General features: G+C 40.5%; 1 protein-coding gene across 1 annotated transcript; it reads right to left on the reverse strand.

The window, feature by feature from the left end:
* Window positions 1-11,173: 11,173 nt before the first annotated feature.
* LOC149752682 (uncharacterized) lies at window positions 11,174-15,875 on the reverse strand. Its single transcript, XM_089925684.1, has 2 exons — window positions 14,428-15,875; window positions 11,174-11,512 (listed from the first exon to the last, which is right to left on the reverse strand). Exons 1-2 carry the CDS (start codon window positions 15,510-15,512, stop codon window positions 11,503-11,505), a joined length of 1,095 nt encoding a protein of 364 aa, XP_089781810.1. The 5' UTR covers window positions 15,513-15,875; the 3' UTR covers window positions 11,174-11,502.
* Between the last annotated feature and the right edge of the window lie 3,277 nt (window positions 15,876-19,152).

Consider the following 19,152-nt stretch of genomic DNA (forward strand, 5'->3'; position numbering starts at 1 on the left):
GGATATATAAAATCCAGGATAAAATTATAAACTTCTAACTATTAACTGATCACTTAATTATAATCTTAAAAAGCTAAGCACAGATGTTGAGCATATTATAAAATATAAGTATTTATAATTATTCTAGGTAGATTGATTGTATGGTACAGTTCAATCTGGATTAACTGATGGTTACAGTGTAATCCAGAGATAATACTTATTAGAATATTATGCCGTGCTACAGTATTGCTACAGTTCTATTAGTGTTCTATTATAGTATTACTGTAGTGTGTTTTGCTACAGTATTTTATCCTAGATGTGTCTTTAGTTTTAAATCATAAAAGAGACTTATGAACAGCATAAATATTTATAGAATAACTACCATTAATATAAAGAGATACTTACAAGAGTTCCCTTATACACACCAGAAGGGAAGATTACATAAACACTTTAAAAAAATTTCATAAAAGGAAAGAAATATTTTATATAATATATATGTATCATTTTGCTCTAAGCACGACTACATGTATGGAATCGAACTTGATTATATGCCCCGCCACAGGGGTAAGCGTGGCGTGACCCAAACCACAGGGATTGTATGCAACGACCCCACCATGAGAAAAGGTGTGGCATGACCTACGCTACGGCGGCTAAGCATAGCTACGTGATCACTATTCTGATTGAAAATTCAGACCACATGGGTTAAATGTGGCAACCCAACCATGGGGGTAAGCATGGCATGAACTATGTTGTAGGGCTAAATGCAACCATAATCATTGACTGTAGAGTAGAAGCTGTAAATTAGATACTCGTTATAAGCATATGTATAGATTGATGTATGAGAGTATGAATACATACATTGTATAATCTTGAGACTTGATAATTTTAGTCTGATTTCAGTGATCTACTCATTCTATGTATAATATTGAAAAGATGAATTAATGTATCATGTTAGTATGTGATTATTGTCAACACTATTGTCATAAAGTTACCTAGATTGATGTATCGTGCCGATATGATTTGATTAAACTGCATTTTATGATTTACTTTGATTAAATTCTATAAAGTGAATTTGATCTAATTTTGCGGGCAAGTATTGACATTTTGGGAAAGGAATGACCGGCTGGTAGCTGGTAGATATAGTTCCTTGAATCAGTCTATATGTTAATGTGTTGTATATCAATTATGTATGAATGGTTTAAATACTGAAATTTTGAGATGTAAGTATAATAGTTAGTTATTTTTGATAAACACGATGTATGGAATATATTATTTCCAAAATTACATTAGTTTGATTGACAGATATAATGGCTTGCATGTTTATAGGGTCATTCACTGTGAGCATAGCTGATCATGGGCCGGGCTTGGGCACAGAAAATATCAAAATTTACCTAAGCCTGGCCCGAATCCGGATTAACAATGAATAGAGATTAGGCTGAGGCCCGGCCCATGATCAGCTCTACCTGTGAGTATGCGGCGGCTGTTAACGCCCTCTATTGTGGTTGAAATCTGGCCTGAGAGCGACCACGTCGGAAGAGAGCTGATCATGAAGACGTCGGCCGGAAAGGAGAAAGTGGGATGCCTCCGGTGTTCCGGGGTACCTCGAGAAGACGTCAGCCAGAAAGGAGAAAGATGGCTACCTCCCTGCACTCCGGGGTACTGTTAGATATATGCCCTAAAAGCCAATATGGCGGACACATTATTATTTCTGGAACATAGATTTGTACTTGACTTTATTATTATTGAATAATAAATGGGCAATCTTTTCATTCATATTGTTTATGTGTCTATGAATCGTCCAAGAAATTAATAAGATGATGATGCATACTCGCAAGAGTTGAGAATTTGAGTCATGTATCATTGGTGATTAATTTCTAAATGCTCCTGATCAATGGATCATCACGAGGACGGTGATCGATCCGATCAGTGCACAGATCGCTTTCCTTATGGATGGACGAGACTCGAGTCCACAGTGTAGGGACACTAAAGTGATAGTGCAGGTGCTTGTTAGAGAACAAGGGTACTGAGCGTGACTAAGACAAGAAGTCACTTGGATGTCTATCCACTCGTCAGTGACTTGCTTGATGTTGCAGTAGTGTGACTGGTCTTTTGACCTGCGGTGCTTCGGCTATTCACAGTGAGGTTATTGTAATTTGACTGCACATATACATGGTCTCTAGTCATATGAGTCCTTGTAGTGTAGATTGGCTGCAGTAGGTTCACTGTAGGAGTAGGGTATGCACCTACATGAAATCTATCGACCTTGATAGAAGAGGAGTGATCCTATGTGATTTATTAGACTGAGTTCTAAGACCTTAGCCAGGACAGAATACATAGTGGAAAAGAGTTTTCTACTCTCGAACTCAAGTCGAATAAATCTAGACGTATGACAGACGACGGGGTTTGACGAGTTATCCATGACTTCCGGTCTGTAGGGATCCATAATAGAAGGACTGTATCATACGAAAACTGCACCTAGAGGTTCATCATTCTATTCTACTGGGTAGCCACTACATACTGCTAAGTGTCACTGCGGGATGGTGAGACTCACAGGGATCATCTTGATGGTCGATAATCCCTGGTGAGTTGAGTTGAAATTGTTTCAACCCATTAAAAAGAGTTTTCAATGATATTGTGATAGAGATCGCAATATATCTCACTACCAGTCAGAATAGAACCTATGGGGTCACACACATTAGAGGTATTGACCGATCCGATGGTTGAATGTGATTAGGAATCACAAATAATCAATTAGATTGATAAATGGATAACCTGCTAAGAGTTAGTGGTTAGAAGAAGGAATAATTACAATCGAATTACAATTTAATTTAATTAATTGGATTTAATTAATTGGACTTGATCATGAGTCCTACTTTGAGTGGGATTCATGAAGTCCTAATTGGATTAGAATTTCAAATTAAATTAGAGTCCTACTTGGAATAGGATTTCTAAAGTCCTAATTGTCTTAGGGCTAAAATTTGAATAAGTCCTAATTAGATTAGGATTTTCTTAAGTCCTAATTAATTTTAATTTTAATCTAATTAATTAAATGACTCCTAATTGGATTAGGATTGAAGAGTTCAATTGAGTCATGGTTCAATTAAATTCTAATTGGATTAGGATTTGGAGGAATTAAATTGGGTGCACTTAGTCCTATTTTGAATAGGATTGGACCTAGAACTAGTCCTAACCCAATCCCTACTTAATTTGATTAAGTGGGGCTAACCAAATGGGAGAAGAGGGAGAGGCCTACACCCCTCCCTTGGCTGGTGGCGTGAAGGAAAAAAGGAGGGGCCACCGCCCTCCTAATTTGAATTCACAAAGGGATAAAGATGAGCTCCTAAAATTTAGGAGCTCATCTCTATCCACACACCATAAAAGAGGGGTTCAAAGGGGCTATGAATTTTTCATGATTTTTCTTGGAATTTTTGGCAGCAAGGAACCATCTCCCATTCCTCCATTCAGCCACAAGAGCAAGGGAAGAAAATAAAGGTGGCGTCATCTCCTTTCTCTTCTTCTTTTGGTTCTAGCGCAAGGAAAAGTAAAAGGCTGCGAAGAGCCTTTGTTTCTTCTTCCTTGGCATTTCCTTCTTCTTCCTCCTCTCAAGCCAATCAAAGGTTGATTCAAAGGAGAGGACTTCAGCCATCAATAGCCTTCTCTGCAAGGGAGCTAGCACCCCGGGGAGATCCAAAGGCTTCAATCGAATCATTAATTCATGTGGATACCTGTAGAGGCCGGACGCGTGTGCGGCTTCCACTGAGCCTTGATCAAATACCACGTAAATCAGATTTGCGGAGACCATCAACCCGCACGAGTGAAGATCTGATCTTCTTAATGATTTTAAAATGGTTTAAAATAATTTAATTCTAATCTATCTACAAACGAAAGGTTTTAAAACACGTTCATGCGATGAACGGATCCCGCATATGTTTTTCCGCTGCAATCTGAAAATTATTTCAAAATTTTCATGGCATATGAGGGATGCTAACAGTGGTATCAGAGCCATGGTTATGTAGATTAAGATTAGAATTAAATTTTTAATGGTATTTTAGATCTGAAATTTAAGGAATTATGCTTGCTGAAATTTATGTATGCAGAATTTTCAGCTTGCTGATTTTTCTGCATACTAATTATTGGATGCTTAGATTAATGATTCTAATGCTTTGATAATGTGATTACAAATGTTTAGAATCAAATCTTGCATAATCAGCAAGTCATGAGATAAAATAATCAATTAAATTACAGATCTGAAAATAATTTTTATGCATGTGATGCGTATGGTGATGATCATGGATGGACCCTTTGAATGTGCTGAAATATTCTGCGATGTTCTGTGATACATGTAATTTTAATTTTTAGATGCCTGCGTGCATCTTAAATTCATGTATTAGAGACCTGCGTGTCTCATGAAAAAGGGTTGTAATTTATTCTTTTATTTTTATTTTAATTTTTAAAGCAATCTGGGATGTAATCTGTGATGTGTGTTGCACGTCGATGGTTGATCGATATGTACATCAACAAGCTCAACATGCGCGGATCGAGATCAAGGGTTGATTGAAGATGGATCAAGGAGTTGATCACAATTGAACCTAAGGGATCAAGATCGAGTCAAGAGTTGAAGACGATCAAACCAATTGACGTGCATGTGCTTGTAAAATGACCCCATTCTGGATCCATGATCATCACCATTTAATTTTATTTTTGATAAATGCCTGGATGTTTAATGCTTATGTTTATGCGGGTAGAATTATATTTGCATGAGATGTGAATACGCGATCGAGTGAGACCTAAATTGAAACCTTCCTAATCAGTCGAGAGTGAACCAACATGAGTTAGTCATATTAGATTAATTGATCTAATTGGTGTCTAGGCAAGCCTAAAAGGTGGTTACTTAATTAGGACCTTACTCTCTGAGTAAGGGGAGCCTCCCACCTGCTTACCTGGCCAATTATTCGATTACCTCTTATGAAGAACTCAAGTTGCAAACACTAAGACTTGATTATGCAATATTAAGTCCATAGGTCTTCCACCGTAGTAGAGCTGCTAAGGTCTCTTCGGTGTTGATTTGTCTCGGCTGGACACAGTGGGCAAGTTGCATCGGGAGACTGGACCTCTCTATTAGACATGAGATGTTGCGGCGTAAAGGTGGGGTTGGGCACCAATAACTGTTAGGTGAGGACCCAATTACGACTTTATTTCTGCGGTTATACGGTGGGTCTGACTTAACTAAGTAATGAGGCCAATAACTGTTATGTTAGATCTTCATGACTTAGAGACCAAGTACCACTGTAATTTGCTTAAGAAGCATTGTACAAGAGTTGTACACTCATCCATTTATATGTCACCAATAACTGTTAGGTGAGGCGGCATGTAAATCGGTGAGACCGCAGTACCCATTAGAAATCCTAGTCGTATAGGATTTTCGTTTCTCCATCAGGGGAGTATGAGGGATTCGAGAAAATAGTGGGAGCACATTTATTCTAGAAGACCCTAGAATAAATTAAGATCAAGTACAAAGTCTAACTAGAATCTTTACTCTCTACATATCACAATGTCAGCTTCAAACCCTTTGACCCGTATCCTTGAGACCAACCGACTGACCGAAACCAACTACAAAGACTGGCTTAGAAACCCGAAAATTGTTCTGAATTGTGAGAAACTTGGGTATGTGCTCGAGAACGATATCCCTAGGTTACCAGCACGTCCTACTGATGATCAGCGTGAGATGCATCAAAAGTGGACAGATGATGACATTAGGGTCAAGTGCTACATCATGGCATCCATGACTAATGAACTTCAATGCCAGCATGAGAACATAAAGACTGCTAGAAAAATACTGGCTCACCTGCAAGAGTTGTATGGTGAGCAGAGCCGCACTACATGCTTTGAAGTGTCCAAGAGGCTCTTCAAGACAAAGATGCGCGAGGGGCAGTCTGTCTGTTGCCCAGATAGACAACCCAAGAGGGGGGGTGAATTGGGTTTTAAAATAATTATTACAATTAAAATGTTTGTGGATAACTAATAAATACTTTTTGCAAGTTGATTAATTAGATGCTATATGCAGTGAATGAAATGAAGGTAAGAGACAACTAAGCAATCACAAACACAAGGAATTTATAGTGGTTCGGAGCTAACCCTTGCTCCTACGTCCACTCCCCAAGCCTCACTTGGGAATTTACTATAACCCCTCGGATTACAGCCGGTTGTTTTACAAGCTCACAACCTAACTTGTTGTTTTGCGAGATCACAACGAACTCGGTCGGTTTTTCCAGGCTCACCGACTAGAACCACCCGATTGTTTTTCCGGGCTCACAATCAAACCCTTACACGTTGGTTTCAACCTAGGCTCACCAACAAACCTTTACACCCTTGATTCAATCTCCTGATTGAATCAAGTAAGGAACAAACGGTTTGAACAAACACAAACAGAAAAATAAAGCTTCTAAACAAGCAGATATACAGCGATATAAATAAGAGAGAAGTTAAGAGCCCTCAAACAAATTTATGAAGATGTAAGGGAGGGCTTCTGGAACTCGGGGTCTTCTCTTGAATGTCTTGAAGACTTGAAGACTGAAGGAGACTCCTTTAATGCTGGGAAGAGTTGGTTGAATGGAGTTAATGGCCCTCTTCCTTCTTTTCCTTTGAAATCCTTTGGTAGATGAAGATTTCTTGTTTTCTTTGAATGGAATGTCGCTTCTCTACCTTGCTACAGTTCTCTGTGGCTATTTAAGCCATTCCCCACGGAAACTAGCCGTTAGACACAATCTTCTAGCCGTTCTGCACACTCTGCACATCTTGACAATGTTTTCGTTGGGATCGGAGTCGACTCGCGCGATCTGGAGTCGACTCGGCTACAGCAGGAGTCGACTCATGCTTTTCTGGAGTCGGCTCGGCAACTGTTCCGGATTTGAATTAAAGTGCTCTTCTCGACTGGGAGTCGACTCGACTTAACCTGGAGTCGACTCCCCAAAGTCTGGAGCTGACCTGGCACTTTTGGAGTCGGCTCATTCCAAGGAATCCATAGATGTATTCTTCAATTTTGCTCACTCGAGTCGACTCGGAAATTCTGGAAGTCGACTCGGCGCTCAGAGTCCGAACTTCCGAGCTTCTGTCTTTTGGCTCGTGCTGTCTTGGAGTCGACTCGGACTGTTTTGGAGTCGACTCGGCTCTCAGTATCCGAAAAACAGTCTTCTGTTTTTTTGGGGTTGCGCTGCCTTGGAGTCGACTCGAACTGTCTTGGAGTCGACTCGAACTGTCTTGGAGTCGACTCGCCTCTCAGAGACGAAAATACCGTCTTCTGTCTTTTGGGGTCACGCTGTCTTGGAGTCGACTCGAACTTTGCGGGAGTCGACTTGGCTCTCAGTGTCCGAAAGTTGCTCTCTGACTTTTGCCTTGTATCACACTGGGAGTCGACTCTCGCTTCCTTTGGAGTCGACCTGCCAACCATCGGAGTCGACTCGAGTTCCTCAGGAGTCGACTCGGCTCTCAGGGTCCAAAATAACTTCTCTGTCTTTCTGTCTGTAACTCCCTGGAGTCGACTCGTACTACCCTGGAGTCGACTCGGCAGTATCGGAGTCGACTCGCGTTCTTCAGGAGTCGACTCGTTGACAGGTTTTGAGTTGGATCTTTCTGTTCGTCTGTCTGTTCTCAGTCGAAGTCGACTCGTAATGTACAGGAGTCGACTCGAGCCTGTGCTAGTGCTTCTGATATGCTTGGAGTCGACTCGTAATCTCCCGGAGTCGACTCGAGTCTCAGACTTTGGTTCACATTGACTTCTTAACTTATCCAAAATGTCTTGAACCAAATCTAGAGACACTTAACCATAAATATACAAGAATCTTCACTGAAACACTAGATTGAATTCATTAGTAAACATAAGATATACTCAAATGTTTTGAGCTCATCAAAATCAAATAGGGTTATAATCAATCACTCCACAATCTCCCCCTTTTTGATGATGACAAAACATTGAGTATATGTAAAGTGAATTGCTCAACAAACAAGGAGATTTATAGTAAAATTTTAAAATGAATTCACGTGTCTAGTTATTTTAATTTATCCAAAACTGAAAGGTGTGAAATAGTAAATTTTGAAGTTAAAGCTCCCCCTTTCATTTGGAATTATATAAGCCTTCATGTCATGCAATCAATTGTTTGGCTTATATATATTTAATGATTTTGCTTTCTTAAAAATTCAGATTCTCCCCCTCAACACATGCATTCAACTTTGTTTTGATTCTCTGAAATTTCTTTTAGTGTATTGAAGCTTTTGAACTTTAAATTTTCAGTTTTTAGAGGGAAAATCTGTCAATTTGTTCTTGAGTATGATTCAACTAATCTCCGAATATCCCTTGAATAGATTCTGGAGATTACTCCGTTAGGAGCCCCAACAGAGAGATAATGAGTCTCGAGGTATCGAATCCACTAAGAACAGATTATTGTGTGTTTTAAAAGTTTTCTTTTTATTGATTTTCATTGATTCCCTTTACATGTCTATTCAATATATTTTCTCCCCCTTTTTGTCATCATAGCAAAAAGGAAGAAAGCACATCACATAAGCAATTAGAGATTAATTTGCACAGTATTGAAGAAAATTGTCTACTCATTGTATTGATATATATGTAGGTACACTTGTGAATACAAAGAGCAAAGCAATAAATACATGTCAAAATGAAACAACAGGCTAGGGTTTCTTCGAGGAGGATGTGGCTCCCTTGGTCAGTCTTGATTGTTCCATGAGTAGACTGACCCCTTCTGTGACGTTCCCTAGCTGTGTGATGATCGCCGAGGTGGCCCTACTGTGGATAGAGGAAAGCTCAGTCAGACTCTCCTGGAGGGTGTCCAACTTCGAGATCAACACATTTGCCAGACGCTCGGCCCCCTGACTCTGGCTACCCATGTCGTGTCGGATGTCATCTCGCATCTTTCTTGTGTTGCTTGTGACATCGCTCATATTGGAGAATTGGGCTTGTATAAGGCTTCTGACATTGTAGATCTCTTCCCTCAGATGAGCCGTCATCTCGGTCACGGCTGACAGTGAGGGAACCAATGCAGAAGAGGGGGCAGTGGCTGGACCTCGGAGCTCCCTCAGTAGGTCGTCCCGAAGATCCCGTACAATCTCCTGCCGCAACTCCCGGAGCTGCTCAGGAGAGATCCGGACCTCTATCGGCTGAGTGGGTGGTGCTGAAGAGGAGGGTCCGGCTTAGGTGGATGGTGCTGAGGTGAAGGGATAGGTGGGAAGGTCAGAATCAGGATCAGGACTGGGGGAGTGTCTAGTAGTAGGTGTGGAGGAGGATGGTTTCCTGATCCAGGTTCCCTCTACCTTATGAAATCCCATCCTGTGAAGGGTTCCCTCACCCATGCGATCTGTCCATCGCAGTGCGCGAGAGGGTTCCCCCTCAGGAATGGGGATCTCGGACTCCCTAAAGATCAGGGTATACATCATCCCATATGGAAGGGTGAGCCTAGGTCTGTCTAGTGGCTCACATAGGTATTTGTAAATGAGTTTTGGGAAGTTAATTGGAGTATCCTGAAGGATGTAGAACATAAGGGCTAGGTCCCTCTCAGATACAAAATCAAAACGGCCTGTCTTAGAAAAAAGGGTCCTAGAAATGATACTCAAGAGGAGCCGCATTTCAACTGACAGTGAACTAGCGGACACCTCATCTAGTGGGGACTGGGGTGGACTCCCTAATATGGCCGTAAGGGCCTCAGTCCTATCGGCCGGGTGAGTAGGGGATACCCCTACTTGGGGAAGATGTAGGATCTGCGCTATAAAATCCTCTGAAATGAATAAAGGGACACCCGCTACGGTTCCCTGTATTCCACCATTCCCCCTAGACACTGTCCTATAGAACTCCCTAACTAGCCCTGGGTATGTGGGGAGATCTAGGGAGCAAAAGAACTCGAGTCCTTGGGCCCCCAACCTATCCCCTATTGTGAAGCCTTCCCGGGAGAGATAGTCGAAGTTGACATATCTCCCGGTGGAGACCGCCTTTCCGGCGCACGGGCGCGAGGGAACCGGCCTCGGCAGGGAACGAACCGGAGGTTGTGGCCTCACGGGATCGTTCTGAGCCTTGGACCGTCGCTCGGCGCTGCTCGCGGGTTGGGGCCTCTTCCGGCTTGGGACAACCGTCTTACGGGGCATGTTTGACCTAGGGATGGGGTAAAACCCTAATGGACGGAAGAACCTCGACGGAAAAACCCTAACGGAGGTCGGAGACGATGTCGGAGACGGCTCTAGGGTTTTGTGAACAGTGGAGGCGGTGAATAGAAGTGTTGATTAAACGCTTGGATTAGGGTTAAAACCTCGGATCCCGACCGCGAGTCGACTCCAGTAAGTCGCGAGTCGACTCGACCTCGAGTCGACTCCAAAATATGCGCGAGTCGACTCCCCTTATGCTTCCATCGACCTCGAGTCGACTCCCGTCTATGTGCGAGTCGACTCCCCCTCATGAGCCGACTCTGAAACGTATCCGAGTCGACTCGAACTCTGGCACACACCTAAAAATCATGCTATTTTCGTGCCAAACAAGGGATAATCACTAAGTTTATGATCTGATTTGATAATCATCAATGAGAGACTCTATATTTAACACAACCTAATCATCAAAATCAATGAACTAGAAGAGAACATCACTAGGATGGATCAATCACTCCTAATCCTCTCCTAAGCACACTAAATCTCTCTTCACTCAAGGGTTTTGTGAAGACATCAGCTAATTGATCATCAGTGCAAACAAATTGAAGTGTCACATCACCATTCAGTACATGATCTCTTATGAAGTGATGTCTTATCTCAATATGTTTAGTTCTTGAGTGCTGAATTGAATTTTTAGTTAGATTAATGGCACTTGTATTATCACAATTAATGGGAATTTTGTCTTGTTTAATGCCATAGTCTTCAAGTTGTTGTTTAATCCACATGATTTGAGCACAACAACTCCCGGCAGCAACATATTCAGCTTCAGCAGTAGATAATGCAACCGAGTTTTGTTTCTTGCTAAACTATGAGATTAAATTTTCTCCTAAGAATTGGCATGACCCGCTGGTGCTTTTTCTATCAAGTTTACAACCAGCAAAGTCTGAATCTGTGTATCCTATTAAGTTCAGGCTAGATTCTTTAGAATACCATAAACCTATATTTTTTGTTCATATTAGGTATTTAAAGATTCTCTTGACTGCAATTAGATGAGATTCCTTAGGATTAGACTGATATCTAGCACACATGCATACACTAAACATGATATCAGGTCTACTTGCAGTGAGATACAATAAAGATCCTATCATATCTCTATACATCTTTTGATCTACAGATTTACCTGATTCATCTTGGTCTAGTTTGCATGATGAGCTCATGGGTGTGCTGATTGACTTGTTTCCCTCCATATCAAACTTCTTAAGCATCTCCTTGATGTATTTAGCTTGATTGATGAAGATCCCTTCTTCATATTGTTTGATTTGAAGCCAAAGAAAATAGTTCAGCTCTCCCATCATGCTCATTTCAAACTCACTCTGCATCAAGTCAGCAAATTCTTCGCAGAGGCGATTGTTAGTAGCACCGAAAATAATATCATCAACATAAATCTGCACTACTAACATTTCTTTGTTTTTCTTCTTTAAAAACAGTGTTGTATCTACATTTCTCCTAGAGAACTCATGATCTAGTAAAAATTTGCTAAGTCTTTCATACCATGCTCTAGATGCTTGTTTCAAACCATAAAGTGCTTTGTTCAATTTATACACATGATTAGGGTATTGATGATTTTCAAAATCAGGAGGTTGTTCTACATACACCTCCTCATTAATATACCCATTCAAAAATGCACTTTTTACATCCATTTGAAATAATTTGAAATCCTTAGAGCATGCGAATGCTAGTAATAATCTAATTGCCTCAAGTCTAGCTTCAGGAGCAAAGGTTTCATCAAAATTTATACCTTCTTCTTGATTATAGCCCTTTGCTACTAGTCTAGCCTTATTCCTAATTACAATTCCATTCCCATCAAGTTTATTTTTATATATCCATTTGGTACCTATAATTGAATATTCAGAGGGTCGTTCAACTAGGTTCCATACCTTGTTTCTAGTAAATTGGTTTAGTTCTTCTTGCATTGCATTTATCCAATTTACATCTTTTTCAGCTTCTTCTATGTATTTGGGTTCAAAATGTGAGACAAAAGCTAGATGATTATTTAAGTTCTTAAGAAATGCTCTAGTCCTAACAGGTTGAGATGGATCATCTAGAATTAATTCCTTAGGATGTCCATGAGCATACCTCCAAGCCTTAGTCAGCCCATGATCCACAATAGCCTCTTGACTTGATGATGCATTTCCAATTAATTTTTGTTCATCTTCTTGTAATGTCATCTCATCAATCTTTTCTTCAAGAATTTCAGCATCATTACCAAGATCAACTCTCTTGCTCGAAGAGATATCACTAGAATCATCAAAAACAACATGTATAGATTCTTCTATAACTAGGATTCTTTTATTAAAAACTCTATAGGCTTTACTAGTTGTAGAATACCCCAAAAATATACCTTCATCAGATTTAGAGTCAAATTTACCTAGATTGTCTTTTCCATTATTATGAACAAAACACCTACATCCAAAGACATGAAAATAGTTTACTTTTGGTTTTCTGTTTTTCCAAAGTTCATAAGGTGTTTTCTTTATAATGGGTCTCAATAAAACTCTATTTAATATATGACATGAGGTATTAATGGCTTCTCCCCAAAAGTACTTAGGGAGGTTACTTTCACATAGCATGGTTCTAGCCATTTCCTCTAGGGTTCTATTTTTTCTTTCTACAACTCCATTTTGTTGTGGTGTTCTAGGTGCAGAAAAATTATGAGTTATTCCCTTTTTATGGCAAAATTCATCAAATAGATGATTTTCAAATTCCGTTCCATGATCACTTCTAATAGCTATGACTGAAGTATCTCTAGCATTTGTTACTTCCTTATGAAACTTCTTAAATACTGAAAATGCTTGATCTTTATGAGCTAAGAATATGACCCAAGTATATGTAGAAAAATCATCTACAATAACTAGACCATATTTATTTCCACCTAGACTTGTGGTTCTAGTTGGTCCGAATAGATCCATGTGTAGTAGTTCTAGAGGTCTAGAGGTAGAGACACAATTTATGGATTTAAATGAGTTCCTCGATTGTTTGCCATATTGACAAGCTTCACATATTTTATTCTTCTCAAACTTTAGTTTTGGCAAACCTATCACGGAATCTCTTTTAACTAGTTTTGATATTGTGTCCATACTTGCAAGACCCAACTTACGGTGCCATAACCAACTAGCATTATTATCCTTAGTTTCATTAACAACTAAACATGGGTTATGTTTGGCAAGATCCTCAAGGTCTACTACATACACATTCCCACGTCTTATTCCTTTAAAAACTAAACTGTTGTCATTTGAGTTGGTTATGATGCATAAAGATGGTTTGAACAAAACATCAAAACCTCTATCACACAATTGACTAATGCTAAGTAGATTATGCTTAAGACCATCAACATATCTAACATTATCGATAAAGATTGAAGGGGTGATTTGTACTTTACCTATACCAAAGATGTGACCTTGGTTATTGTCTCCAAATGTCACAGCACCTCCCTTCTTAGGCTCAAGGGTGAAGAATTGGTCTTTGTCACCCGTCATGTGTCTTGAGCAGCTACTATCCAAGTACCAACAATTTTTGTCGACCTTGGCTGCAAGACACTCCTACACAAGCAAATCATATAATTTTAGGTACCCAAGTTTTCTTGGGTCCTTCATGGTTAGTAATGTTGGTTCCTTTTGGAACCCAAACCCTTTTAATTTTTCTCTTAGTTTTTCCTTTTCTATAATCACACACATTTGCTTTGTGTCCTAATGTTCCACAGCAAAAACATGTTATTTTCTTAGTTTTGCTTTCCCCTGCTTTTACAAAGAAATTACTAAGGAGCTTTTGCTTATTTTTAGGTTTATACCCTAAACCAGCTCTATTGAACACAACTCGTTGACTATTAAGTATCATTTCTAATTTTTCCTGAGCTATATGTAAATTTTTCTACAAAAGACTTGTACTTTTCAAGTTCTAGTGCTAATTTTTGTTTTTCTGTTTTTAGTCCATTTAGGTCTTTTGTGAGACTCTCTTTTAAGATTTGTTTATTATTTTTAAGTTCTAATATTTCTTTGGTCAGCCTTTCGTTATCTTTAATTAAGGATTAGTCTTTTGAATTAAGATTTGGTTGCTTGTCTTAAGTTCTGAATTTTCTTTAATAATAACATCTTTATCCTTAACTAATGTATCATACTTACGGAGGTGAGTTTGGTTAGTTAGTTTTAATTCTTTATTTTTAAGGTTTATTGTCTTATACTCGTCCATTAATTCATTGAAGGCATCATATAATTCATCGAAAGTAAAGTCTAAATGTGTTCCGGATGTTACCTCATTGTCGTTAGCCATAAAACAAAGGTTGGCCTTTTCTTCTTGTTCCTCATCCGATGATAAGATGATGTGTCGGAGTCCGATAGGGTGGAGACGAGGACTTTCTTTTTCTTGTACTTGCTCCCCTTCTTCAGCAAAGGACACTCAGCTCTGAAGTGCCCCGGCTTCTTACACTCATAACAACCGATCCCCTCATTTTTTCTTTCCTTACCTTTATCCTTGTGATAGGAACTTGAGGGGCCTCTCCTTTGATGAGAGGACTTCTTCCGGTTGATGAATCTACGGAATTTTCTTACAAGGAGAGCCTCATCATCATCTCCCTCATTGTCTTCCTCTTCACTGCTACTGCTGCAAGACAAATCTTTGTTAGTTGAAACAGATTTTAGTGCTATTACCTTTTTCTTGTGAGAGGACTCTTCTTCATTGTGTTGTTTCATTGTTAGCTCATGCGTCATGAGGGATCCAAGTAGCTCCTCGAGTGGCAGCTTGTTTAAGTCCTTGGCTTCTTGGATTGCCGTCACCTTGGCTTCCCATGACCTTGGTAGACAACGAAGAATCTTCCTGACAAGCTCACTGTTAGTATAATTTTTGCCAAGGCTTTTTAGGCCATTGACAATGTCAGTAAATCTAGTGAACATGCAAGTGATTGTTTCATTAGAATCCATTTTAAATAATTCGTACTTATGAACTAATATATTTATTTTGGATTCTTTTACTTGATTTGTGCCCTCGTGGGTCACTTCAAGTCTATCCCAAATCTCTTTTGCAGAATTGCAAGTAGAGACTCTATTAAATTCATTTCTATCTAAAGCACAATAAAGCACATTCATTGCTTTGGCATTTAGTTGTGCCTTCCTTCTATCATTGTCATCCCAATCCTTTTCAAGTTTGGGTATAGTTACACCCTCTACAAAAATTGATGGGACGTATGGTCCATTAAGTATGATGGTCCACATCTCATAGTCTTGTGCTTGGATGAATATTTTCATCCTTGCCTTCCAATATGAGTAGTCGGATCCATTAAAGAATGGAGGTCTTTGGGTGGACTGGCCCTCAATATGAGAAGATCCAAATGGGGTTGTCATTTTGATCTTTTACTCTTTGGGTAATAGAGTTCCGGCTCTGATACTACTTGTTGCCCAGATAGACAACCCAAGAGGGGGGGTGAATTGGGTTTTAAAATAATTATTACAATTAAAATGTTTGTGGATAACTAATTAATACTTTTTGCAAGTTGATTAATTAGATGCTATGTGCAGTGAATGAAATGAAGGTAAGAGACAACTAAGCAATCACAAACACAAGGAATTTATAGTGGTTCGGAGCTAACCCTTGCTCCTACGTCCACTCCCCAAGCCTCACTTGGGAATTCACTATAACCCCTCGGATTACAGCCGGTTGTTTTACAAGCTCACAACCTAACTTGTTGTTTTGCGAGATCACAACGAACTCGGTCGATTTTTCCAGGCTCACCGACTAGAACCATCCGATTGTTTTCCCGGGCTCACAATCAAACCCTTACACGTTGGTTTCAACCTAGGCTCACCAACAAACCTTTACACCCTTGATTCAATCCCCTGATTGAATCAAGTAAGGAACAAACGGTTTGAACAAACACAAACAGAAAAATAAAGCTTCTAAACAAGCAGATATACAGCGATATAAATAAGAGAGAAGTTAAGAGCCCTCAAACAAATTTATGAAGATGTAAGGGAGGGCTTCTGGAACTCGGGGTCTCCTCTTGAATGTCTTGAAGACTTGAAGACTGAAGGAGACTCCTTTAATGCTGGGAAGAGTTGGTTGAATGGAGTTAATGGCCCTCTTCCTTCTTTTCCTTTGAAATCCTTTGGTAGATGAAGATTTCTTATTTTCTTTGAATGGAATGTCGCTTCTCTACCTTGCTACAGTTCTCTGTGGCTATTTAAGCCATTCCCCACGGAAACTAGCCGTTAGACACAATCTTCTAGCCATTCTGCACACTCTGCACATCCTGACAATGTTTCCGTTGGGATCGGAGTCGACTCGCGCGATCTGGAGTCGACTTGGCTGCAGCAGGAGTAGACTCATGCTTTTCTGGAGTCGGCTCGGCAACTGTTCCAGATTTGAATTAAAGTGCTCTTCTCGACTGGGAGTCGACTCGACTTAACCTGGAGTCGACTCCCCAAAGTCTGGAGCTGACCTGGCACTTTTGGAGTCGGCTCATTCCAAGGAATCCATAGATGTATTCTTCAACTTTGCTCACTCGAGTCGACTCGAAAATTCTGGGAGTCGACTCGGCGCTCAGAGTCCGAACTCCCGAGCTTCTGTCTTTTGGCTCGTGCTGTCTTGGAGTCGACTCGGACTGTTTTGGAGTCGACTCGGCTCTCAGTATCCGAAAAACAGTCTTCTGTCTTTTTGGGGTTGCGCTGCCTTGGAGTCGACTCGAACTGTCTTGGAGTCGACTCACCTCTCAGAGACGAAAATACCGTCTTCTGTCTTTTAGGGTCGCGCTGTCTTGGAGTCGACTCGAACTTTGCGGGAGTCGACTCGGTTCTCAGTGTCCGAAAGTTGCTCTCTGACTTTTGCCTTGTATCACACTGGGAGTCGACTCTCGCTTCCTTTGGAGTCGACCTGCCAACCATCGGAGTCGACTCGAGTTCCTTAGGAGTCGACTCGGCTCTCAGGGTCCAAAATAACTTCTCTGTCTTTCTGTCTGTAACTCCTTGGAGTCGACTCGTACTACCCTGGAGTCGACTCGGCAGTATCGGAGTCGACTCGCGTTCTTCAGGAGTCGACTCATTGACAGATTTTGAGTTGGATCTTTCTGTTCGTCTGTCTGTTCTCAGTCGGAGTCGACTCGTAATGTACAGGAGTCGACTCGAGCCTGTGCCAGTGCTTCTGATACGCTTGGAGTCGACTCGTAATCTCCCGGAGTCGACTCGAGTCTCAGACTTTGGTTCACATTGACTTCTTAACTTATCCAAAATGTCTTGAACCAAATCTAGAGACACTTAACCATAAATATATAAGAATTTTCACTGAAACACTAGATTGAATTCATTAGTAAACATAAGATATACTCAAATGCTTTGAGCTCATCAAAATCAAATAGGGTTATAATCAATCACTCCACACTGTCCATGATCATTGTCTGACTATGATCAAGGACCTCGAGGAGCTTGAGAAGCTCGGTATGTCCATGCATAAGGAACTGCAGATAGATCTGATCCTGCAATTCCTTCCTGATTCATTTGGGCAGTTTATAGTAAACTACCATATGAATAAGATTGAATGCACTAAGACTGAATTGTTGAATATGTTGGTAACTGCTGAAGGGGGCTCTGTTCTAGCTGCTGAGCTGACTTCTGGTTCCAAGAGAAAGTCTACTTGGAAGAAAAAGAAGCCTGCTAAGAAGCAAAAGAAAGACAAGAAGCCTAAGAAGGAAGTTCACAAGAAAAAGGCTGATGACAAAGGAAAATGTTTCCACTGCAACGTCAATGGCCACTGGAAAAGGAACTGCCCTTCATACCTCGAGAGCCTGAAAAACAAAAAGGACACACCTTCTGAAGGTATGTTAGACTTGCTCATAATTGAAACTAACCTTACGGTTTCTTCTACTTCTAGTTGGGTTATAGATTCTGGTTCTAGTGCTCATTTGTGCACTACTATGCAGGGTCTGAAGGAAAGTAGGAGGCTGGCGGAAGGTGCAGTAACCCTTCGGGTTGGCAACAGGGCAAGAGTTGCTGCTGTAGCTGTGGGCACCTATCCTCTGTGATTACCGTCTGGATTTAGTTTATTGCTTAGAGACTGTTATTATGTCCCTGCTGCTAGCAGGAATTTGATTTCTGTTTCGTGTTTAGCACAGGATGGTCATGTTTTGACCTTTGACAAAGACTGCTGTTCTATTTATTTCAAAAATAAATTAGTTGCACGTGGTTTCATGATTGACAGTCTCTATCACTTGCATGTTGATGTGTTAGTGAATGTGTCTGAGCAAGTAGTGAGTGCCATAGAATCTAAAAGATCCAAAGATGAGATAAACCAGAAGTATTTGTGGCACCTCAGGCTTGGCCATATTGGAGAGGACAGAATGAACAAAATGGAGAAAGATAGGCTTCTCGGTCCATTGACTTCCGAGTCATATCCAGTTTGTGAGTCCTGTCTTCAAGGAAAAATAGCTAGATTACCTTTTGTAGGACATGGGGAGAGGACCACTGAAATACTTATCCTGGTACACACTGATGTATGTGGCCCATTTGATGTGTCAGCCAGGGGTCATTATTCGTACTTCATTATCTTTACCGATGACTATTCACGATATGGGTATGTGTATCTTATGAGATACAAATCTGAGTCTTTTGAAAAGTTCAAAGAGTTCAGAAATGAAGTAGAAAAACAGACTGAAAAAACCGTTAAGGTTCTTCGATCAGATCGAGGAGGAGAATACCTTAGTGGGGAATTCCGGGTCTATCTCAAGGAGATTGGCATAGTCTTACAATGGACGCCTCCAGGAACACCTTAACTCAACGGGGTGTCAGAAAGGAGAAATCGGACTCTATTGGATATGGTCCGATCCATGATGAGCTTCACAGATCTACCTATGTTTCTTTGGGGAGATGCCTTATTATCCGCAATTTACTTATTGAATAAAGTTCCCTCTAAATCCGTTCCTACCACACCGTATGAGATATGGCATGGTAAGAAACCGAGTCTTGGTCATCTCAAGATTTGGGGATGTCCGGCCCA

The sequence above is a fragment of the Phoenix dactylifera genome, chromosome 10, assembly GCF_051530095.1.
Source record: "Phoenix dactylifera cultivar Ajwa chromosome 10, Ajwa_hap1_PhDact_Kaust_v1.1, whole genome shotgun sequence".
Classification (NCBI taxonomy): Eukaryota; Viridiplantae; Streptophyta; class Magnoliopsida; order Arecales; family Arecaceae; genus Phoenix; species Phoenix dactylifera.

What these genes read in the sequence shown, in the direction of transcription:
- LOC149752682 (XM_089925684.1), bottom strand. Translation starts at nt 15,512, where the DNA reads ATGACAACCCCATTTGGATCTTCTCATATTGAGGGCCAGTCCACCCAA.